The following is a 24,183-nucleotide window of genomic DNA, read 5'->3' on the forward strand; positions in this document are numbered from 1 at the left end:
ATGGGAACCAGCTGGTCACCTTTGCAGCAAATCCATTTGAGCCCAGGTGTAGGACTCCTCAGCTCCCTGGAGAACCTCGTCTCTCACAGCAATAATCACTCAAAATGTGGGAGGCCCTCTGCCCTCAGAACACGGCAACTTCCTACCAGGGTTCAAGAGCTTTAATGACTTCCAGCCCCTGACAGGAGTTCTTGTCTCGCGCATCAGCACCTTGCCTCCAAGCCCAGCTTTCAAGGACAGGCCCCATCAAGGATGGAATAAGAGCTATTTCCTAAGACCCTGCTCTCGGTAGGCCGGGTACCTTGTTTCCTCTTGACCTCACATCTACCTTGTAGGGAAGGTGTCATCACCCCCACTTTACAGATGAGGAGCATAGAGGCTCATAGAGGTTATGTGGTTTGTTCAAGGTCCCCAGCTCCTAAATGGCAGAACAGTCAAGGCTTGGATGTAGCAGCCTTGAAAACTCATGGCCCCATGCTGCTTTCTCAACAGTGAGCAGCGTGCCAAGGTTTGCCCTGGCAATCACTGACAATGTCAGGGAGCCTTAAGGATCATTTGGTCTGTCTCCTTTTACAGAAAAGCAAAAGGGGATCCAGAGAAATGAGGCACCTTGCATACAGTAGGCATTCGCAAATGTAGAGGTACTTCCTGATGTTGTCCAAGCCCCTGAGCCATGTCTACCCTCTGGCCGGCCTGCCTGGCTCTGCCTCTACTGGTCTCCTCCTTTGGCACCTGCAAGCCCTCCTCACCCCAGGTGCCCTTGCCTTGGGACGGTGACCTGTCCACTTACTGAGCTGCCAGCATGGCACATTTCCCGCCTTGGCCCTGGTACAGGCTGGCCAGCTCCATGACCTCCACCACGTTGATGAAAGCCCTTGGGAGCTGCAGGGAGTGGAGGGTGGCTTCGTTAGGGCACTGGCTACTGCTGGGAGGAACCTGGGGGTCATCTACAATCCAATTCCCACTCCCCCCAATTTTACCAATGAAGAAACTGAGGCCCAGAGAGGGGATACGACTTGTACTATCTCACTGAATCTTCTTGAGTGGCCCTGCTTTATAGGTTGAGAAACTGAGACACAGAGAAGACACTTGCCTGAAGCCACAGTGCTGGGTGCAAACCTGGGCCAGTTGGTTCAGAGGCAAGCTCATTGCTACCACACAACCCTGTCTCTGGCCAAGTGAGAATCTTCCCTGCAGAGGAGCTTGACAGCCACCTCCCTCTCTGCCATCCAAGTGCCTACTCGTGGTGGGTCTCTGCTCAGTGAGCATCTCACTGAACACAACCTGCCTAGATGCATCTCAGGGAGGCAGCTGGCGGGACCCAGGAACACGCAACCCCTCTCCTACCTCCTCAGAGAGGATGTCCAGGGCCTGTTGGATGTGCTGAACATACTCCGTGGCCAAGTGGGCCTCCTGTGAGGAAAAAAGGGTACTCTTTAGCCCCTGGTGCCCACTCTGAGAGAATGGCAAGAGCACAGGAGGGCTCTGGGGCCTGCGCTAATGACTGAGTGGGTACAGAGGGGCTTCGGTGGTCCTGGTCAGGCTGAGAAGCCCAGTCCTTGTTGCTGCTGAGTCTCCCTAAGAAATCATCCCTTATCCCCTACTAGACACCATGAACAATCCCAACCCCCACCCTGCTCTACATAATCTCAGACCCAACAGTGGACTCTGCCAGTGCTGGGTCCTGCCACTTTTCAGCCTTGGCTCTTGGCAGTCCCATCTGTCATCTGACCTCAGCCTTCTCCAGCCCCTTGCCATGCCCTGGGTGGCCACACTTCCTTTTTCCTTTGGGCTTTGGTCCACGCTGGTCCCGCTGCCTGAAATGCTTTGCTCTCCTGTGTTCCCCTAACTTCTATCCCCTGTGACTTAGCATAAGGTTCTCTTCCTCTGAACCATCTCCCCAGTAGGAGGCTGATTTAGAGGTGTGCCCACAGCATCCTGGGTGATGCATACAAGGTACATAGTAGGTGCTCAGTAAGTCCTTGCAGGCTGAATATCAGGGCTTTGCTTTGCAGCAGAGGGAGATGGGCCTATATTTTTAGATGTGGCTCTGGGCTCCTTAGAAGGTGTCACAGGCTGATACCAGTGGGGTCACAGGTGGTGACTTGAAGCTCTTATACTCATGGAAGAAAGCATGTCCGCAGGAAGTGGGAGTTGAGGCACCCACGAAGCAGCACCACAGGCAGGAGGGAAGAGGTTAGGCAGCCCATTATTTTTTCTGCAGACAAAGAGCTGAGGCCAGGTGAGATACCATGCACTCAATTCCAGCACACTGATGGGCATAGAACAAGTGCTGTTTGCTGAGTTTCTGCCCACAACTACCAGAAGGGGTACTAGGAGTTGGGAAGGAAGGGAAAGGAACACGAAGATAGACAATCCACACCGAAGAGTTAAAATAGAGGAGAGGGGACCTCGTGTCTCCCAGAGTTTCTGCCTTTCCCCCTTTCCTTCATTTTAAAACAGTGTGAGTTTTAAAAAGTTAATCCTAGTGCTGGCATCCCAGCCCTCTCAACTACGCTCTCAGGAGTATAAACCTGACTTCCCACGAAGAACACACATTCTGGGACTAGTAAAGGGCACTTCCCTATGCCAGCGTCCACGCAGCTCTGGGGTCCAGGTATCCCCAGAGAGTCCAGGACACAGCAATACTTAAATCCCCGTGAGGTAGGGTCATTTCTGTCTCTGGAGTGTGGGCGGTCAGGGAGAGAAATAAGGGGAAGAGGTTTGGAAGACCAACTCTTGTGTGTGGGAGGATACTTCTCATCAAGCCTCTGGTAGTTGGCCTCTGTGAGCCACAACGAGTGATAAATGCCTTTTCCCCCGCACCACCATCTGTGACTGTCAAACATTCTACCACAACCTCTGAGGCTGGGCAGCTGCCTTTTCCCGGCCAAATAAAATACAGAATGTCCCCAACTTAGAACAAGATGTATTCCAAAATAAAAATTTTGGAAGTTACAACTTCCAGAAGTTTGTGAGTCTGGACATATTTCCCCATGGAAACATCAGAAACAGGTTTGGGCTCCCAGGGCCACCGCTGAGGTTTGGTTAACTCGTGATAGCCCATCTAACCCCATCTAGAACATTGTTTTGCCCTTCCTCAAAATGAAACAGGGCAGGGATGGGGTGAGGATGGCTAGTCCCCTATCTGGTACCAGAGGTCATATCTGTGTGGATGAGAGGCCTCGCCTCAGCAGTGCCTACAGCGGGTCCACCTAGACCTTACTTCTGGAATTGGGGAACCAATGCACCTGCTCTCCCAGGGGCCACTCAGGCAGTAGAAAAGGCTGAGCCTCGCCCAGCATGTGTAAACCAGGGAGGGCCTGGGGCAGCAGGCAAACGCGGCTCCCATGAGCGAGGAGCTCGGGGCAGGGCCAGGGATGGATGGGCAAGGATGTTGCCAGAGGTCAGCAACTTCCTTCTCAGGTCCCCATGGGGTTGGTTGGGGGCCTACCGGATTCTCACAGTAATGACACAAGTCGTTGACCCCAATGAAGAGTGTGACCAGCTTCCAGTCTTTCTCCAGGTTGATGTCCTGAGGGGACAGAAGATCCTGAGTTTAGGCCTTGGTGGGAGGCACATACAAATGTTGCTACTGGGCCAGCCCACCCGCCCTCCAAGTGCCTTTTGTTGTATTTATATTGTAACAGAGAAAAGCAGCAAAGTGGGCCAGGCACGGTGGCTCACACCTGTAATCCCAGCACTTCGGGAGGCTGAGGCAAGTGGATCACCTGAGGTCAGGAGTTCGAGACCAGCCTGGCCTACATGGTGAAACCCCATCTCCACTAAAAATACAAAAATTAGCCGGGCCTGGTGGCAGGTGCCTGTAATCCCAGCTACTTGGGAGGCTGCGGCAGGAGAATCACTTGAACTCAGGAGGCGAATGCTGCAGTGAGCTGAGCGCGCCACTGCACTCCAGCCTGGGTGACACAGCGAGACTCCGTCTAAAAAAAAAAAAAGCAAAGCAACAAAGTGGGGCTCCCCAGCCCTCAATAGGTGCTGGGATAAGGTGCTCCACAGAGAGGATTTTTTTTTTTCGGCGGGGTTCTGCTTACACAAGGGAGGGCTATTTTCCCCTTGAAATCTTAAGAAAGTTGTGTCCCTGGAGAAGTAGAATGTGGATGTGTCCCACATATCCTTGGCCCATTAAATGCCGAGGGGATTACCACGTCCCCCCAAATGAAGGCCTTCCAAGGAGCTGCGGGCAGAGGATGCAGGCAGAAGCAAAGGCCCTGAGCTGCCCCTGGGATGAGTTCTTAGGGTAGGGGAAAGGAGACTGGAGGAAGAGCCCAGCGTGCACTCAGAAGTGGGGTTGGGGCTGGGAGGCCCTCTAAGCAGTTGGCTTTCCACTTGGCCACCTCCATAATAGGAATCCCACCGGGAGCTGAATTCCTAGGCATAAACACTGAACGGTAAAAAAAAAAAAAAAAAAAAGTGCTAGTGAGAAGTTTCAGAGGGGCAGGGTGAGGGGAAGGAGGCAGAACTGGATTGGAATGAGAAGCCTATTTTTAGAACCCTGCATTTACATAATAGGGCTCTGGGAAGCCACCTCTTTGTTAAAGCGGGAAGCTGTCAGAGGCCAAGGACACCACCTCAGCCAACTCCCTGTTCCACCTCGCCCTCCCGCAGCCGGCCCTGGGGTGAGGGGTGCCACAGCCTGCGTCTAGGAGTGTGGCCAGAGCAGGCGCCTCCTTGGTAAGGTCTGCTTCTCGGAGGATCTTTTGGCCCTCTACAGAGGCCAGCCCAAAGCAGGAGGTGCTGTAGTGAGAGGGACCCTTATGGGGCTGTCCCCTTGCCAGCCAGCAAGAGATGGGCACCTTTCAGGGGTGGCCCGGGGGCCTGTACTCACGGGGCTGTTTTTCATTTGCTCTACCAGGTCCCGGGCCTGGGCTGGCATGTCCCTAGGTAAGGGGAAGAGAGAGGGGCGTTAGTGCTGGCTCAGGAGCGAGGACTCAAGACATGGGATTCTGGCCTAGGAAGAGAGATGTTTCAAGAAGAATGATGTTACCAGTACAAAGCTCATTCCATTCTCAAGAAATCTCAGCTTAGTAACAATCACAGGGCTGCCATGGACCCTGGAGCCACATTGATCTAGCCCCTGCCACCCAGTAGTCTCATCGGCCACTCGGGTTGGGATCCCGTCAATCCTCCCCCTGGGAACTTTCCCTTATATTTCCTCAAGCTCGCTCTTTGTAAGCCAAACCTGTTCATTTCTTCTTCAGTTGCCTGTTTTAAAAATAACCTTTTGTATATTTGAGAAAAGTCACAGCTCTCAATTATCCCTCAGTTTTCTCCTTTCCAGGCTTAATGACTCCTTTAACCTTTACTTCTAAGCCCTGCTCTCTGCTTCTTTAATCCTTTTGTTTTTCTTTTCTGTGATTACTTAGATTTCCGCACCATTCCCCATCTCCTCACTTTTTTTTTTCCTCCCTCTCCAATAAACCAGGATGGACAGGATTAGTTCTCCCTTCATCCCCTGATGTCTGCCATAAATAAAACAATGCCATTTGGTGTTCTGGATGAGCGATATGGATGCCACTGGAACACTACTCAGCCATAAAAAGGGATGAACTATTGGTATACCCAATAACATGGATGCATTGCAAAATCATTTTGCTAAATAAGTCAGATAAAAAGTATATACTCTTTGATCCCATTTATATAAAAATTTTTAAAATGCAAACTAACCTATTGTGATGGAAAGAAGGTTAGTGGTTGCCTGGGGTGTGAGGTAGGGACAGGGAGGAGCAGGAGGGAGAGATTACTAAGGGGCCTGAGAAAACTCCTGTGGGTGATGGACATGTTTTTCATCTTGATTGTGGTGATGATTTCACAGGTACAATGTTAAATTGTATCCTTTTTGAGATAGGGTCTTGCTCTGTTGCCCAGGCTGGAGTGTAGTGGTGTGATCATGGCTCACTGCAGACTCAACCCCTCTGAGCTCAAGTGATCCTCCCATCTCAGCCTTCCGAGTAGCTGGGACTACAGGTACATGCCACCATGCCTGGCTAATTTTTTCTATTTTTGGTAGAGACAGGGTTTCACCATGTTGCTCAGGCTGGTCTCCAACTCCTGAGCAATCTGCTTACCTTGGCCTCCCAAAGTGCTGGGATTAGAGACATGAGCCACCGCACCCAGCCAAATTGTATCCTTTTAACATGTGACGTTTATTGCATGTCATTTATACCTCAATAAAGCTGTGTTTAAAGAAATGTCTATGAGAAGTTAGGTCAGCAAAGGGGACACAGCCAATGAAGGCGTCCATGGAAGAAGCCATAAAAGCAGGAACCGGTGCGAGCTGGCCACTGAAAATCTTTGGGTGTCCACAGTAAGCTAGGTACGTGGCCAAACACACACGGTACCATCCCCACCCTTGTTTCTCATTAAGGAGAATTTACAGATCTAGGATTGTATCCCATACATTGCTGCTATTGATGAGTATACCAGAAAGCTATAAAGAAAGACTTTTCTGGTCAAAGGTGACCACAGAAGTGCCTTTAACCTTTTAACAGGTTCAAGATGTGACTAAGAGAATCCATGGGCAATAAGCCCTCGTGGGTGGGAGGGGAAGTTACAAATGCCGCTTCTTCCCCTCTTCCTAGCCATCTTCTTCCCATCCTTCAGGCCCAGACTAAGTCCTGCTTTCCCTTGAGCCTCCTCTCTGGGCTCACTGATCCACACATCCTGCATTTCCTTTTTTACCCCAGGGACCAGTGGTTCTACTTTCAGCTCTGCTACCGACTTGCTGTGTGAGCTTGTACAAGTTGCTGAATCTTGCTAGGCTTGACCTTTTCCATCTTTTAAAGGAAGAGGTTGGACTGGATGATTTCAGGGGTCCCTTCTGGGTCTGCATCTGTCTTTTAAACAGTGCAGTTCATACTGTGTGCTCTCCTGTTCTCTTAATTGCACTCCATGACGAAGCACTGCATTGTTGCCATACCCAGCATTGTCTTTTTCAGAAAGTTATTTCCCGTTTGTTTAGTCTCCTTACCTAGAGTGCGAGCTCTTCGTGGGCAGGGAGTTCATCTTTTGATTCCTTTGTATCTTTTATTTATTTTTAATTATTATTATTTTTGGAGATGGAGATTCATTCTTGTCATCCAGGCTGGAGTGCAATGGCACGATCTTGGCTCACTGCAGCCTCCACTTCCTGAGTTCAAGTGATTCTCCTGCCTTAGCCTCCCGAGTAGCTGGGATTACAGGCGTGTACCATCACACCCAGCTAATTTTTGATTTTAGTAGAGACGGGGTTTCACCATGTTGGCCGAGCTGGTCTCGAACTCCTGACCTCAGGTCATCCACCCACCTCGGCCCTCAATGTGCTGGGATTACAGGTGTAAGCCACCATGCCTGGCCCTTTGTATCTTTTAGTAACCACTTTGGGTTTCAGTCCTTTGCAGGTGTTGAATGAATTCTTATTGACTGATGGAAGGAAAGTTAGATGAAGAAAACTTTGAAACTAAAGATCCATTATTAAATGGCAAACTTTTGGTACTTCCGTACTGCTTTTTTGGTGGGTATTATGTATGGTACTACATTCTTTTCATGGATTATTTATCTCATTTAATCCTTATGACAACCCTGATAAGTACTATTATTATCCCTATTTATTGCTGAAGAAACTAAGACTCAGAGATGCTAGGCAACTTGTCCAAGGTCACACAGCTAGCAAGTCTTGGAGCTGGAATGTAGACACCAATGATCTGACCCCACACCCTGTGATATTAGGTGTTCTGCTATGGTGTGTATGTTTCTCTTTAGGTGAACTCATCTGTATCTATGCTAATAAACAACAGAATAGAGATAAGAAAGGAAGGTTGGATAATTGCTCTCTAACTTTCCTTTAAGTCAATGGATTACTTTCCTTTCCCCTAACATTGGACATCAGAGATACCCACAAGCAGCCACATGTTCTCAACTACTTCCCTGGCCACTGACTTCATCTGGCAGAGGGGCTGAGCAGTGGTAAAACAGAAAAGGCAATAAGAGAAGTGAAGTGAGAAAGGAAGAAGGGGCTTGATTGTCAACAGAGTGAGAAATCAACCCCTGGAGAATGAAGCCTGTACTGTACAAGAACAATAAAATGATGATGATAATAACAATGATGATAGCAATCATAATAACAGTAATTAGATGTTGCTATAATGACCTCATGAAGCCCAGTTTTTACAGAAAAATAAGTTCTTCCTGCTCGTGACGTTGAGGAACTGACATCGCTTCCTGTGGCTTAGAGACTCAAACAGAGCATGGGGCCCACGTTACCACTTCTGAAAGGAACATTCCCTGTAAACAGAGTGAGTCAAGCCAGTGTCGTTTCCCTGGTGATCGGAGCGTAGTGATCCTTCTACAAAGCATACACCCAGCACGCTCCAGGCAGAAAATCAATGAGCCTGGTCAGGCATTTCAGCTTTAATTATCTGAGTTGTTGTCAACAACAGAAACCCCAGTGAAAACAAACAGCCACCATGCTGTTTTGGGGGCCCTGACATCTAACTCCCTAGTGTCAGAATATAGCTTTTTCAGAGCCAAAGAGTGAAGTGAGGTGGGGAGAGAGAAAGGGCAGCTATCCCCCGGGTCATGCACTCAGTTCTCGTTTGACCTGCTGGGCAGGAAGTGGAGCTGGAGCCAGCACGGACTGTGCCCGGGTCCAGGGCAGATGTGTGCCTCCTGCTGCCCTGGAGAGGCGGTAATAGCACAGTGTCAGAGCAAAGGCTCCTGATTCAGGCATGGTCTGATCCTGCCTCCTCTGATAACTTGCTGGATAATCTTGGTGGTTCTGGAAAGCTTATAAGCCTCAGTGCCCCTGTCCAAGGGTGTGAGGATCTCAGGACATAATTCACATGGAAAGTCCTGCACAGCTGTTATTGCCCCTGGGACCAGGCTTCTGGACACCATCCTCCTCTCCTCCGGTTTCCCACCCTGATGTCTCAGCCTTGCCTTCCACTCGCCCTCCTGTACGGCATCTACTCACCTAGCTCTGGCCCCTTCCACTGCCACATTTAGTCCTGCTGTCCCCTCCCAGGTGCCGGTAGAGAAGCCAAGGAGGTAAGGGTTGAACTTCTTCAGAATGTCTTTAGAGGAGGAGGAGGAGGAAGAGAAGAGCACAGGTGAGACCCTGCAGGACCCTCACAGTAACTGAGATGAGCATGCAGGGTGGGGACATGGGTGGGACACAGGAGTTCTGGGGCTTTTCAGGGCTGGCTGACTTCCCTTCTTGCAGATAACCTCCTGTTCCCCTCCTCCAGCAGGAAGGCCCTGGCCCCAGGGAGGATGGCCACAGTGAAGGTGCCTCTCCGGGCTGCTACTTACTGGGCAGTGTGGTGTGAGTCTCCAAGTTCCCATCCCCTCCAATGCTGGGGAAGAGAAAGCATATTTGTTAAAATCACACCAACATGCTGCTCTGTGTGCCAACATATGCTTAAGTCAGAACCAGAACCGGGTTCTGGGCCCCTGGGCCCCTGGGACGTCTCTCCCATCACCCTCAGGGGTAATGCAAGCATCATCGAGTCTCCTGTCTCAGCGCTGGGCCCTGGGGACCCAACTGCATCCCTGGAGGGCTGACAGGGGAAACACACTACTCACACCTCTCTGAGAGAGCGTCATCAATAGAGCATGCGTCAAGAACATCCTCACCTCCAAGAGAGTCCCCTCCAAGATGTGGGTAGGTCACTGGAGTTGTTTGGTCGAGCTCCCACTGCTGTCTGTAAAAAGCAGAAAGAAAGTTCAGGGCTGGGGTATAGGCTGAGGGCACTGGAAGAGCCTCCTCTGGCCCTGGGGTAGCAGCTAGGACCTGGATTTGCCTTTTCTAAAAATAGTACCGGCTTTTCTCCAGGCCACCTTAAACTTGGAGTGGTCTTGATACATTCTTCTCCCCAGTTCTTTACCTACAACCAGTAACCAAGTCCTGTTGGTTCCTCCTTTCCACCCTCCCTAGCACCCACCCCTTTCTTTTTGTCCCCTTTGCCATGTTCCTAATTGAGACCCTCACCTCCTTGCCACAGGCAACACCCTGGCCTCCTGCCTGAGCGAACTGACTCCAGTTTCTGTTACTCCTGCACATGCCTCTTTCTTCATGTTCCCCAACCCCAGCCCTGACCTTTCAATGAGTCTCCCTTACCTTCAAGATTAAAGCCACATCCCATCACCAATCTCCTGAGGTCACCATAATCTGGTTTCTACTTTCCTTCCCCTTGTTTGCTCCCTCCTTCCCAGACCACACAAATCTTCAGGGCTAAGCTAAGTACCTGCCATTATTGGGGAAGCCTGAGGGCCTTGAGCTGGTCTACCCCATTACCACCCAATCCCATCCCCTCCTGGAATGCTGAACTCCCTCCTTTCCAGCAGCTTACATTTCCAAATTCGTTCTCTAAGACCCTCATCAGTTCCTGTCTCCTCTATAAAGCTTTCTCTAAATGCCCTGTCTTAAAAAAAAAAAGAAAAAAAAAACCCCTTGAAATTTACAAAAGTAACAGATGTGAAATGATACAAGTATTTAAACAAATGAATAATCTACCCCTACCTTAAGAATCCTGCCCCTTGCCACAGATTCCACACTCCCTCCTCACCCACATGCAAATACCACCAGAGCTCATTAGTGGTGAACAGACTCCTATGTGCCCTTCCACATCTTTTTCCATGTTCATGCCAAAATGGAAACACATTCACACACATGTGGGGCTGGTGTTTGTTTCTACTGAAATAAATACTCTATTTTAAAAGTCCTACATGCAGGGGAACGACGCACATGGGGGCCTATTAGACAGTGGAGGGTGGGAGGAGGGAGAGGATCAGGAAACATAACTCATGGGTATCAGGCTTAATGCCTGGGTGATTAAATAATCTGTGCAACAAACCCCATGCCACAAGTTTACCTGTGTAACAAACCTGCACATGTACCCCTGAACTTAGAAGTTTAAAAATAAAACATCCAAGTCCTATATGTCATCTATGTGATTATGCATTTCTTTCTGTGTACATTTCTTGTTTTTCTAGCCAGACAGGTTGCTGGGGGGCTATGACTGTGTGTCATACCTCATTTCCCTTAGAATTGCTAATAGAGTGTTGGTGTACACAACAATGGCTAAGTAATTGGCGAACACAATTCACTTAGCAAGACTGTGCTATGTGTGAGGAACTGGGCTCCCTCTGCCCCAAAGCACATGTCCTTAAATGGAGTAGGGAGCATGGGGCAGTGTGTGTGTAAGACCTGCCACTCTGAGTCTGGGTAGGTGGAGATGAGTCCCCAGATGAAGGCAGGCAGACTTGAATGAGTGCCATCACACACCAACAAAACGCCTGTGAACAGTGGGGAAGGCGGGGATTGCTTCTCCCTGGGGAATTGAGGGGAGGCCTCATGGAGGAGGCGGCTTTGAGCAGAACCGGGAAGGTGGCGAAACAGGGCATTCTACATCTCCTGGCTGTGTTTCAGTGCCTGACACGGGTAGGCCCTCAGTAATATGGGCTCAGCACTGAAAGCGGAGCCAATGCTGGGGAAGCACGGATTCTGCTCAGGGCCTGGCTGGACTCTGAGCTGCCCATCCTGGTTCACAGCTCACTACTCACAGTCAGAGAGTCACCCAGGGCGGCCACCACTTTGACGTCTGCTGGTCGGAGCTCATGGACTAGGGGAGACAAGCAGAGAGGTGGTTGTGGGGGCTGGGGGTGTCTACCTCTTAAAGTATACATTTTACCAGAAGTCTATAACTCTGTCTCACTGCTCCTAAGGCTTTAGCAGTTTTGCCCCTTCCATTCATTCAGAGCAACCAAGGCACTGAAGGGAATGGGTTTCATGGCTATCGTCCACCCTCAGAAGAGTCTGATTGACATTGGGGTGGTCCAGGAAAGTTCCAGCTGCAGGGTCATGTAGCACAGGCAGGTAGAATCCCAATCCCTGACTCTACCTGCCTCACTGGGCAGGGAGGCCTAAGGGACTGCCACTGGGACTATAAGGAGACAAGAAGTAGCATTCAACAGAGAGGTCTGTGCACCTCCACAGGGAAGCCCAGCTGTGGCGGTAGGCTGCAGGATCTAGGTCTGCACTGCATGGGAATCAGCAAGTCCCGCTTAAAGCTCCAGGGTATGTTTGCAGGGTCTCCCCGCAACCTGATATTCGGCAAGGCCCTTAATTGAAGGGGATGATGATGTTTTCACTCACCAGAGGTTGGAACACTACTGGAAGCCTTCCACTCTGTACACAGGAAGTCACTGCCCCAGTTCTAAATCAACAGGAGAAAAGATTCAGTGCCCAACACTCATGGTGCAGGGAGATAAGCTTCAGTCCAAGAAGTACCAGCTAAGGGATTATTGATGGAGGCTAGAAATGAGTCACCATACAGGATCATGTGAGGGAAAGAACTGTGAGTTATAGGTGGGCTAGGAGGGAAATTGGAGGGGGAGAAATGGGTGTGTCTAGCTACCCCTATGCACAACCCATAGTGCATGTCTCCACATGTGCACCCACACACAACCTTTCTTATCCCAATATATCTATGCTTTGAATGGAGCCAGTGGCTGCCCCAAAGCAGGGAAGAAAACCATGAAGTCCTCTACAGGTAGGTCTCCCAAAGGAACACAGCATTTGGATGCCTAACATGAGATTACGGGTATGTGTGTTTTATAAAATTAAGCTAATTGACACTAATTATAATGCTAGAACCTAAACAATAATTAAAATATTTTTAGAATAATAACAAAATATTTTAAAATTGTAAAGCTCCTGGTTTCTGCCTGTCTTTTCTGGATACCTGTATGTCTTTTTGCATATTTAACTTAACAGCTTTATTCCTTATATGCTTTTAAATTAATGTAAGCAACCCTGAATGCTTTTAGTCAATTTTCTTTGTCTCTAATACAGAGCATATTTTCCAGGTGCTAGGGGAAGGAGTGGGATGGGAAGCAGAGGGCACAGAAACGATTAGTACCAGAAATCTGGGAGAGAATTGAGTATCTTCCCAAAGTCTCATATATATGCATGCTGAGTACGGAGTAGGGCTTGACCAGCAGGTTGACTGACTGTCCAGGAGTCTGACTGCCAGATGCTATGAAAGCTTATCTCATCTGTTCACTCAAATGATGAAGACAAGACGTGAAATATTCCTACCATGAGGGAGCAAAAATGGAACTTCTTTTAAATATTATTTGCTAAATCCAATGGAATTTAGTTTTTTTCCAAGGGATTGCTCAATTCATCATACTGATGGATTTCTTCTGTTTAAAGGTTTAATGAACTCAAGAACATGCTTGTGTGCAGATGACAAATACTCAGAGAAAATGCAACATAAAAAGTTATTCAGCCATCAGTACATGAGCTATATCTCAGATATTTGGTGAACCAGAGATAAGCATATTCCATGTAGATTAACAGACCTTGGTTGGAATTGAAACGTGCACATCCGTCACAAGGGAAGAACCATGCACCACATCCAAAATCAGTGCATCCAAATCTCCTAAAGATCTTAAGCTGCAGATTCTGATTCAGCAGGTCTGGGGTGGTGCCCAGGACTCTGCATTTCTAAAAAGCTCCCAGGTAAAGCCTCTTTGTGGCTACTTTATTAGCTTTGCTTTTATTATTTTTAATTGACATATAAGTGTACATATTTATGAGGCATAGTGTGATATTTTGATACATCTCTACAATGTGCAATGATCAAATCAGGGTAGTTAGCCTATCCCTCACTTCAAAAATATACCATTTCTTTGTGTTGGGAAGATTCAAAATCTGCTGTTCTAGCTATTTGAAAATATATGGTAAAGTGTTAACTATAGTCACCCTACTGTGCTATAGAACACTAGAAATTCTCCTTCCTATCTAGCTATAATTTTCTGTTAATCAATTTCTGCTATCCCTACTCCCCAACCACCATCCACACTTTCCAGCCTCTAATAACCACTATTTATACTCTACTTCTGTGAAGTCAATTTCTTAAGCTTCTGCATATGGTGAGAACATGTAGTATTTGTCTTTCTGTGCCTGACTTATTTCACTTAACGTAATGTCCTCTAGGCTCATCCACGTTACCTCAGATGACAGAATTCTGTTTCTGTGGTTACTTTGAGTAGAAAGCTGTTAAAATAAACACACACCCTTCTAGCTCTGGGATTTTTAGCTCTTCCAGCAGCAAAAGCAAAGATGCATGAGACTGAAGAACCAAGAGGGCAGATCCAGACCCATTCGGCTCACCATTGTCTACCCAGCACTTAGCACAGTGCCCACGCCACGTAGCTTCCAATAGGTAAATGTTGAATAAATGAAGAAATGCCTGATTCACAAGATGCGGCTGACGTTTCAATTCTCGGGGAATTTGGTCACTGGTTCAATGAGGACAAGCCTCCACTGGGCTAACGTGAGCCTGAGAAAATTCAGAGAGGCTGGACACAGCATAACCCACAGCCAGAAATCTGGTATTGCTTGTACCCCAGAGCTTAGCATCCCATAGTTCTTAATAATTTCATGAGTTAGTTTCTTCAGCTGGCTTATAAAATGTCTTTCCCCAATTACTCCTGCTGATGGCCAACCCATTCTACACATAGCAGTCAGGTAGATCTTTGAAAGACGTGAACCAGATCATGTCACTCTCTCCTGAGACTGCCAATGGCTTCCCACCTTTCTCCACTTGAAATTCAACATTTTTACTCAGTAATTCAGGCTTTGTGTGATCTGGCTCCTTGGCACTCCTGATCTCATTTCCCCCACTCTCCACCTCATTCTCATGCCCCTAGCCACTCTGACCTTCTTTCTCTTCCCCAAATACACCCAACACAGTCCCACTTCTGAGCCTGTGTGGTCCATGGTCCTTCTGCCTGGGACTGTGTTCCTGACTCCTTGTGTAGCAAGTATCTCTTCATTATACCATGCCTAGCCATGTATATAAGACACCTTTCTCAGTAGATTGTAAGCTATGTGAGGGCCGGGATCCATCTGTCTGGTTAACACTTCTGTCTTCCTGGAATAGTGTCTGGCACATAGTATGTGTTCAATAATTGTGAAACTCTATTGGGCTCTTACTTCCCTTGGTCCGGACCATGTTCAATACTTCTCTGCACGTCTTCTAGCCCCTAACATGAGACTGGATATAATATAAATGTGAAACTGAAACTGCTGGTCGAACCCCATCCTGGTGACCAACAGACCTGATCTGGACTAGGCCTAACTGCCAGTCATGGTGTAGTCCAGGGTCCTCCAGGCCGTCTTTGCAGTGGCCGTCCTAGGCTCACAGACATGGTTAATCCAATGGAATTAACCATGGGCTCTGAATCCTCAGCACTAGAATGATTGACTTGAACCAAGCAAGGCCTAGGGGCCCACAGGAACGTGAACATGAACATGCCTCCACTTCCTTTTGGGCCCCATCCCCGGAATTGTAGTTCCCTCCCACTCAGCCTCCACCTTCCAAGAAGTCAATGCCACATCACACCCGCTGCCTCTCCCTCTTGAGAGGCTGAGCTGCCTAAGCAAGTAACCATGTCTGTGAGCCCAGGATTGCCAAGGTCAAAGAAAATCGATCCACAGGCACTTCCTCTGCTTGGGGGCTGACGTCAGGTAAGCAACTTGAGAACATGTTAGGGCAATCCTGGGGCTTCGTGGTCCGGGAGCCTTTTCTGTACATTCCAATCCCCATACGTAAGAAGTACATTTCTGCTTCAGTGAATACTCTGAAACCTGTACCACACCCGAGCCCCTGGCAGGTGGAAATGGTTTTGTGTCTGAGAGAGGCAGATGTGAGTTGGGTTACCTCAACGGCTGGCTTTGTGGGGTACGTGTAGTTACTGTTCCGAGGGGTTCTCAGGAAGGGCTCATTCTAAGAGAAAAGAAGCCACATGGAGAGGTTATCTGGCAGCACTGAAGTTTGCTTGAGAAGGAGAAAAACTAACAATCCTGCCCTGTAGATTTATCTAACATGATTCTTCTGCACTTATATACAACTGTATAAACATAATTTCATTCTTTCCCCCGGAGAGTTTTACATAACAGCTTTGGCAAGGGATGGACAACAAAAATCGTGCAGAGGGTTTCATACCCATTGTAGTCTGGGGTCTGCGCTTTTGTGTTTCTCCTAGCAACTGAACAGCTCCCTAATCCTCAGACCTGTCTATTTCCTTGGCTTTGTAATTTCTCTAGCAAGGGATTCATGTTTCAGCATTTTTTTTTATCTTCCAGAAAGTGTTATGATTATCAATATATTTGAATATCTGTTATGTTTTTCATTCTGCCTTCTTTGAACTATATGTCTTTTCCTCTTTAGGTTGGGTTCCTGTAACTTAGTCATTTTTTTTTTTTCTTGTAAAACACCCTCCTCATTCCCTACTTACCTATCTGTTTCACAATCAGTTTTCACACAAGCCCAGTCAAGAATCCAAGTCCCCCCAGTTGCAGGTAAGGAGTTAATTAAAGAAGGAAGAAGGAAGCAGACAAAGGAGAAATGGGGAGAAAGCTAATGAGAAAATGTACAAATAACAGCGAAGCAAGATCAAGTTGATAAGACTGAGATCAGGAAACAGCAGCCGGGCCCAGGGCTGTGAACACTCTCACAAAATGTGCTCAGTGGAGTAGTAAGCCCATGGTCTGAAAATGTGAGAATAAAATGGGAACAAGAAGAAAAAACTAGGCTGGCACAGTGGCCCATGCCTGTATTCCCAGTGTTTTGGGAGGCCAGGGTAGGAGGATTGCTTGGGGCCAAGAGTTTAATACCAGCTTGGGAAGCATAGCAAGACCCCATCTCTACAACAAATTAAAAAAATAAATTAGCTCAACATGGTGGCATGTGCCTGTAGTCCTAGCTACTCAAGAGGCTGAGGCAGAAGGATTGCTTGAACCCAGGAGTTTGTGGTTACAGTGAGCTATAATTGTGCCAGTGCACTCTAGCCTGGGCAACAGAGTGAGACTCTGTTTCAAAAAAAAAAAAAAATTATTCTGGGCGCAGCACTTTGGGAGGCCAAGGGGGGGTTGATCACATGAGGCCAGGAGTTCAAGACCAGCCTGGACAACATGGTGAAACCCTGTCTCTACTAAAAATACAAAAAAAAAAAAAAAATTATCCAGGTGTGGTGGTACACATCTGTAATCCCAGCTACTTGAGAGGGTGAGGCATGAGAATTGTTTGAACCTGGGAGGCAGCGGTTGCAGTAAGATGAGATCGTGCCAGTGCACTCCAGTCTAGGTAACAGAGCAAGACTCTGTTTCAAAAAAAAAAAAAAAAAAAGGGAAAACCAGAATGTTGGAAAAGTGATCTTGTCTCATACCTGACCACATGTACACAACCATGTTCTTGCCTGGCATTGTAGATGACTGACTTTGCAACCCCCAAATGCCCCACTTTATAGATGAGCAGCTGCTGAGCCCCAGAGTGAGGAAGGGACTGGTTCCAGGTTAGGGAACAAGTGATGAATGCCGAACTGGGGCCAGAGCTGACCCGACAGGCCTCTTGCCTGGTTCCATTCCTCACACTGGAGGTAAGGCCAACAAAAACCCTGTTGGTCAGACAGCAGGAAAAGAAGAGAGGGACACAGCAGCGACTGGGAGGACAGAGGCCACCCACACAGAGCTCTCAGCCCCCAGCTCAGATCCTGGTTCCCTGAGGCACCTGACAAGTCTCCCCTTTCCTCTGGTCTCAGCATTCCTGTCTGAAACGGGGGCTGGTAACCGATATCCTTTCTTTCTTTTTTGAGATGGAGTCTTGCTCTGTCGCCCAGGCTGGAGTGCAGTGGCGCGATCTTGGCTCACTGCAAGCTCTGCCTCCTGGGTACACACCATTCTCCTGCCTCAGCCTCCCGAGTAACTGGGACTACAGGCACCCGCCACCACACCCGGCTATTTTTATTTTTTTTTTGTATTTTTTTGTATTTTTAGTAGAGTCAGGGGTTTCACCATGTTAGCCAGGATGGTCTCAATCTCCTGACCTTGTGATCCACCCACCTCAGCCTCCCAAAGTGCTGGGATTACAGACGTGAGCCACCGTGCTCAGCCCGACATCCTTTCAAGGAGAGGTACTCAGGGCCAAGTGGGAGAAGTGAGCCCTGGACCCTCTACAACAGCGTAAGACAGAAGAGGGCTTATGGTGGCAGGTCCATGTAGCTACTTGGGCTTGTCTCGGGTTAACAGTAAGCATTCCCTGAGCATTCACCAACAGACAGGGCGATCTGGGAGCATTCTATAAATAAGTGCCCCATGCTGGTTGAGCAGCTCAAGCATTAGAGAGCACTTCTAGGTGCCAGGATGAGGGGAGGAGAGAAAGAAACTCACAATTGGCTCAGGTGGGGAGACAGACTTGAGAAGCTAAGGCAGTGAAGCATCAGAGAATGGCGTGGCCAGTCAGTGCAGCACCTGCTGAGGAACTGCGGCCAGATTTGGAGATGGAGGGTCCTCAGAGAAAAGAGTCAGTGGCATTCTCCCTGCACTTCAAAGGAGCCCAGACTCGGCTTAGGGTCCAGGGACTGGAGCCAGTCCTACTGTGACCAGCATGGGAGGCACTGAGGGAAGGGCAAACTTGACCTTTTTGGAAGTGCTGCGAGTGCAACTGGACAATGTGTTTCATTGAATCTATTTGATCACAAGATCTACAGGTTGGGGAAAGGGAGGCAGAGCTAAAGGGCCAGAAGTCAAGGAGACACTAGAATGTGTTGCAGACTGAGGCCATGGCAAGAACAGTTACAGCTCAGGGTTGTGGCAGACAGACAGCCGGGGTGCCTCAGGGCTTTCTTCCCCCTCCCCTTCTTTTCTTTTTTTCCCCCAGCTCCTATGTTCCTGTCTAATGGGCTTTTATTGGGTTTTATTGGGCTTGTTTTTAGCTGGATTTATTGACCATTGACCATTTGGTGCATGCATGAGTCAGAGTGGTTTAAAGGCCTGGAGCCAAGCAGATGACGTGAAAGAGGGGTTCGATTGAGCCTGACTGGCTCTTGAAGGCTAGGTTTGGAGCCCCCGTGAGTAGAAAGGGGGGCCGACTGAATGGTAGAACAAGGAACCGGTCTAGTAGTTCCAGCCATGCAAAGACAGTGTGGGCTGCCTGGGGAGGCAGAGCCCAGACAGCCTCCTGATGTGAGTCAGCAACGTGAGTCAGTGGCTGTGGGACAAGGCCATCAACATCCTGGCTGCATTACCAGGTGTAGTTCCACGGGGAAGGAGGGGTGATTTTCTTCTCTGGTTGTGCTGGTTGGATCAAACCAGATGTACAGTCACCACCTTACAAGGGGCCACATTCCAAGGAGAAATACCCATATGAGGCAGGAGCTGGCAGCCATGTGTGCAATGAGTGGCTGGAACTGAGAAGACTCTCAGCTGGGTGGTGGCAGTCAGAGGCAGGAGGACATAATGGTATTTCACGGGATGTCCTATGAGGTTTTCTATCCCGTTCCATTCCAAAAGTGCTAGTTCCGGCCAAGTGTGGTGGTTCACACCTGTAATCCCAGCACTTTGGGAGGCCAATGTAGGAAGATTGCTTGAGCTCAGGAGTTTGAGACCAGCCTGGGCAATAGAGTGAGACCCCATCACTATTAATTAAAAAAACAAAAAAGTGCTGGTTCTTTACCTACACTGATTTCAGGTGGTAAGAAAGTGTGAACATTTGGGGACAGAGAGCATTAGGACAAATACCTAATGCAGGCATGGCTTAAAATCTAGATGACCAGTTGATAGGCACAGCAAACCGCCATGGCACATGTATACCTATGTAACAAACCTGCACCTTCTGCACATGTATCCTGGAACTTAAAGTAAAATAAATTAAAAAAAAAAAAAGAAAGTGTGAACATTTAAGCAGAGGCCATAGGGTGTCTTGGGAGGGATGTGGTAGAAGAATTCCATTATTCTATGAGAGATTGCATCCACAGAAGTCTAAGGCCCTCCCTACTGAGAACCTAAGATTACATAAGTCTATTGTTTCATGGTGGGAAGGTGGGACTAGTTAGCCTTTAACGTACAAAGTGATGAGGATCTGAGCCCCTGCAGTGGTAGTGGGAACGGGAAGAGGGACAGGTGGGAAGAATCCTGTTAGATTCTGGAGGACTGGTAAGAATCCGATTAGATAGGGTCCCTGACATTTCATGCCTGTAGAGCTTGAAAACGCCAATGACGCTGACAGAAATAGAGAACTCCTAAGGAACACAGAGTTTGGGAAGACAAAGAATTAGTTCCTATTTAGACATTCCTTGCTCAGAAAATTATTTTTTGAACGAATGTTAAGCTTGAGATGGTGGTGGGGTCATGGCAGGACTGGATTTAGAAGCTCTGAGCATCAAAAAGATAATAATGTCACTTATATGTAATTCAATATAGAAACACTGCTAAACAACAAAGTAAGTTTAAGGGAATTTGATAAACTTCGGCTTCTTGTCGTAAGAAAAGATAGGGTACAATACATGAACTTATTTCAGCCCCCCTCCTGCTTGATCATACATTAATCTGCCTTTTGGGTAACCTTATACCAGATAGAGCATCCAAGCGGAAATGTATTTTAAAGGTCAGAAATAGAGGACTGGAGTTCGAGAAAGGAGAAATGAAGACACAGATTGAGAGACTGAGGAATCCAGCACAAAGAAATTTTACAGGAAATCCTGGAAATGGATAAGTCTCAGAGTGAGAGGATGTGGAGAGAGAGAAAAGAAAAGAGAGGCCGGGCACAGCTGCTCACCCTTGTAATCCCAGCTCTTTGGAAGGCTGAGGCTGGTGGATCACTTGAGTCCAGAGTTCAAAACCAGCCTGAGCAACATGGCAAGACCCCCACCCTTACCAAAACAAATGAACCAAAATTAGCTGGGCATGGTGGTGCATGCCTGCAGTCCCAACTACTCAGGAGGCTGAGGTGGGAGGATGGCTTGAGCCCAGGAGTTGAAGGCTGCAGAGAGCTGTGATTGCGCCACTGCACTTCCAGCCTGGGAGACAGAGCAAGACCCTGTTTCAAAAAGCGAATGAAAAAGGAAAGAAAATAGAATGGAGACATGAAAATTGGAGAATATCTGCATTTTCAAGACTGGGGAAAGGGAAGAGGAGGGTCATTAAAGGCAAGCAAACAGAAGACCAGAAAAATCAAGGCGATTTAGTGTCCACAAACCCAGGAAGGAGTGAATTTCAAGGGGGAGGTGGTGACCTTTGACAAGCGCTTCAGAGAGGTCAAAAAGAATGAAAGCTAAAAAAAGGACCAGGCATTCAGCCAGCTGCCCTGGGGTTAGGAAAGGAGTGGGCAGAGAGCCCATTAAGGCAGAGTATAGGCTCAGTCCACAGAATGGCTAGTCAAAAGTTGTCTTTAAAAGAATTTGTCCAACTTGAAAGTACAACAGAAATCCACGGTGTGCAGTTAAGTCACCCTACCTGGCACGCAGAATGTATGAGCAGTTAGACTGGGGATGGGAGGAGAAGGGAGGAGGCTGAGAAAGCTCATGCTCACAGCCATCTCGGCCTCCTGCCTCCCACCCCCCACTGCGTCTTGCCTGTCGCCTGTTGCCTCTATGTTTAGACACATCTAGGACAAAAATATGTGCTGCCTGGCCCCTGTCAGCTCACACTGAGATGCTGGTGGACTTTTATATCACTCCAAGGCACATGGGAGGGAGCAGATGGGACCCGAGGAATGCAGAATGCTCAGAACACAGCGAAGTTGGGCTGGCCAACAGATGGACCCTTTCAGAATGGGCTCCAAGGTTGCTTAGCAACAGCTTCATCCGGGCTGGGCTTCTACTGGTTCCACGAGGCTGGATCTGCTCACCTCTGCAAATCAGTGCAGTAGCTCCATCGGGCTCTGTCTAGAAGGGAGGTGCTGAGCCCACTCAGCTTAAGATGCTGCTGGGTGGAGCAGCCTCCTTTTGGGGGTCTCTGCCTGATCTGGGACACAGCCTGGAAGCGGTTGCCTTGAAGCCCAGGGTGACAGGGCTTGAAGTCCAGGGTGACAGTTGCCTTGAAGCCCAGGGTGACTGACCCAGTGCTTAGGCTGCAACTCAGTACTCAATACACATTTGTTGAAAGAAAGAGCAAATGATGGCTGCTTTTGTCATGTAATGGAAGGGCAGTGGACAGTTTGGAAAGGGCCCTCCATGGCTGATATTCAGTATGGCTATAGGGTTGGTAAAATATTGAAATATCTACAATATGGCTATTTCTGAGTCCTCAAATGCCCCCACTATCCACGTTCCCTGGCTTCTCCCCTAGAACCCCCAGGCATCCTTAGGAAAGCAGTTAAAGAGTTTACACCTGGCACAGTAGGGGCCTCTAAGGTTTTGCTCCAGGCCTTTGGCCAGCATCTGACCACCTGGACTAGAGGCATCTGTGTTGCACTAGCTGTTGCAGAATCTGACAATCTCCTTACCTCCAAGCACAAGACCCAGCAACTGAGCCCTCTGCTATGACTATCTTCACTTCCCATCCCTTCTTCCTGCCATTCTTGCTCTCCTGATGGGGCTGATGACACACAAGACTGAGCCTGAGCCCAAGACGGGGGTAGGGCAGGCAGCAGACAGGGAGCAGGCATGTGAACAGGGGTGCCCACTCTCTCAGGATTCCCAGCAGACACACAGGGGAGCTGCAGGTCCATTCCCCAGCAAGGAGGGTGGGAGAGGGTGGTGTGGCCAACCTAGGAGGGAAACCCAGCCTCCCAGATTGGGTCAGGCCTTCTGCTTTTATTGCTGCTGAGGGCTTTCTGGCCTTGGCCTTATTTGGTTAAAAAGCCATAAGACAGGGCCTAGAAACAGGAGCTGAAGACAATGGGAACCTGCCCCCACCCCAGGCCTGAAGTCAAGCTTAACAGCCACTTACGGATTCCTCCTTAAAAGGAGCCTGGAGCTACTGTGTCCTTGTAGGCCTATCCTCGTCCCTCCTCCATACAGCTCCGGGCTCTGCCCTTTGCTGGCTGTCCTCTGTGATCCTTTCCTTGTGGAATCTCCCTAATCCAGGCTCTCCTGTCTCCAACCACAGCTCCTGAGCCTGCCTGGCTCCTGCCTGGGCCCTCTAACCTGCAGTCAGACTTTTTCATCTGCCCCAAGCACCACTGCTAAAAGAAGCCTTCCTGCCATTTTCCTGGCATCCCAATTTCCTTTCTCAGGAGCCCACTTTTCTTACCGGGATCCTCTCCCTCTGCTGGGGCCCAGGCCTCCTCTCCCTGCTGCATCTCCCGTTCCCAATGGCAGCTGCACTCTCGTCTCCCCTCCCCTGTCCATTCTCGTGGACTCCCCTCCATCCTCCAAATCTCTCAGGCCTCAGTAAGGGGGCGAGATGGGTACCAAGGAAGCTGTGGTGGAGGACGAAGTGGGTAGGGCAAGCTGTGTGCCCTGGTTTGTGGAGAGGAGCCAGGCAGGTCCTGCCCTATTACCTGAGTGGGACAGGTGATGGACATCTCTGCTCTCAGGTCCAGGGTCTCTGTTTTGCTTCCAAGTGGTTCAAGCTGATTCAGGGAAGAAAAGAGAGACACGGGTGTAGTAGTTTGTTTCCATGGAAATGAACATTCCCTGGCAGAATCTTGCAGTGGGGAAAGCTCAGAACTCGATTTCAGGGGGCTTGGCTCCTACTTCTGGCTCTGCCAGTTGCCAGCCGTGGGGTTTTGGGCCAGTCGCTTTGCTTCTCTGGGAGTAGCTTCCTTGGAGACTTGTCATGCTTCTCTAGCAGGGATGTGGAGAGCCTTAAATGAGATAACATGGCTTAAACTGCCTATATGGTGGCTGGCACATAGGGAAAGTTGAATGAATGTGGGGTTTTTGGCCTGCATTTCTGTAGAGAGGTCCCTTCTCAGAGTTCAAAGCTCTGAGGAGAGGGTGCAGTCAAGCCCAGACTGAGCACTCTTAAGGACTCCACATTTCCAACTGCACAGACGCCTACAGATGTGCCAGCCACTGCCCCTCAGCCTCACTTGCGAGACTCCATTCTATAGGGGTTGGTGCTCTGCCCTAGACTAGAACCCCAGAGAACAAGGGACACCCCACTTATTTTACCATATTGGTCCAAAGGGCTCTGGCCAGCTGGGAGTGGAATTTCTGACTTGGGTGGATGCAGTCTGGGGCAAAGAAGGACGTATCTGGGAGCCCATCCTGAAAGAGACCAACATACCCTCTCAAGATCCTATTGGTTCAGAGGGAGCCACCACCAGCGGACCTGGCCCCTGGGACCGACCACTCAACGCCTTCCTTCCCCTGGAGTGCTCCAGGTCACCAGCCCCCACAGGGCCCACTCACCTTAAGAGAGAGATCAGAGCGATCCCACAAAGAATA

General features: G+C 48.9%; 1 protein-coding gene across 1 annotated transcript in view; it reads right to left on the reverse strand.

Moving 5' to 3' along the window:
* The window catches only part of PLB1 (phospholipase B1), a 212,625-nt gene that overhangs the window by 13,094 nt on the left and 175,348 nt on the right, over positions 1 to 24,183 (reverse strand). Inside the window, exons 45-56 of the mRNA XM_055253334.2 lie at positions 23,908 to 24,003; positions 23,292 to 23,363; positions 15,732 to 15,797; positions 12,155 to 12,215; positions 11,563 to 11,621; positions 9,634 to 9,701; positions 9,310 to 9,353; positions 8,972 to 9,071; positions 4,850 to 4,901; positions 3,455 to 3,535; positions 1,348 to 1,413; positions 791 to 882 (exon numbers count right to left, since the gene is read on the reverse strand). Coding sequence (XP_055109309.2) covers positions 791 to 882; positions 1,348 to 1,413; positions 3,455 to 3,535; positions 4,850 to 4,901; positions 8,972 to 9,071; positions 9,310 to 9,353; positions 9,634 to 9,701; positions 11,563 to 11,621; positions 12,155 to 12,215; positions 15,732 to 15,797; positions 23,292 to 23,363; positions 23,908 to 24,003 — 857 coding nt within the window. The remainder of the gene's footprint in view (positions 1 to 790; positions 883 to 1,347; positions 1,414 to 3,454; positions 3,536 to 4,849; positions 4,902 to 8,971; positions 9,072 to 9,309; positions 9,354 to 9,633; positions 9,702 to 11,562; positions 11,622 to 12,154; positions 12,216 to 15,731; positions 15,798 to 23,291; positions 23,364 to 23,907; positions 24,004 to 24,183) is intronic.

The sequence above is a fragment of the Symphalangus syndactylus genome, chromosome 18, assembly GCF_028878055.3.
Source record: "Symphalangus syndactylus isolate Jambi chromosome 18, NHGRI_mSymSyn1-v2.1_pri, whole genome shotgun sequence".
In the NCBI taxonomy this organism is placed as follows: domain Eukaryota; kingdom Metazoa; phylum Chordata; class Mammalia; order Primates; family Hylobatidae; genus Symphalangus; species Symphalangus syndactylus.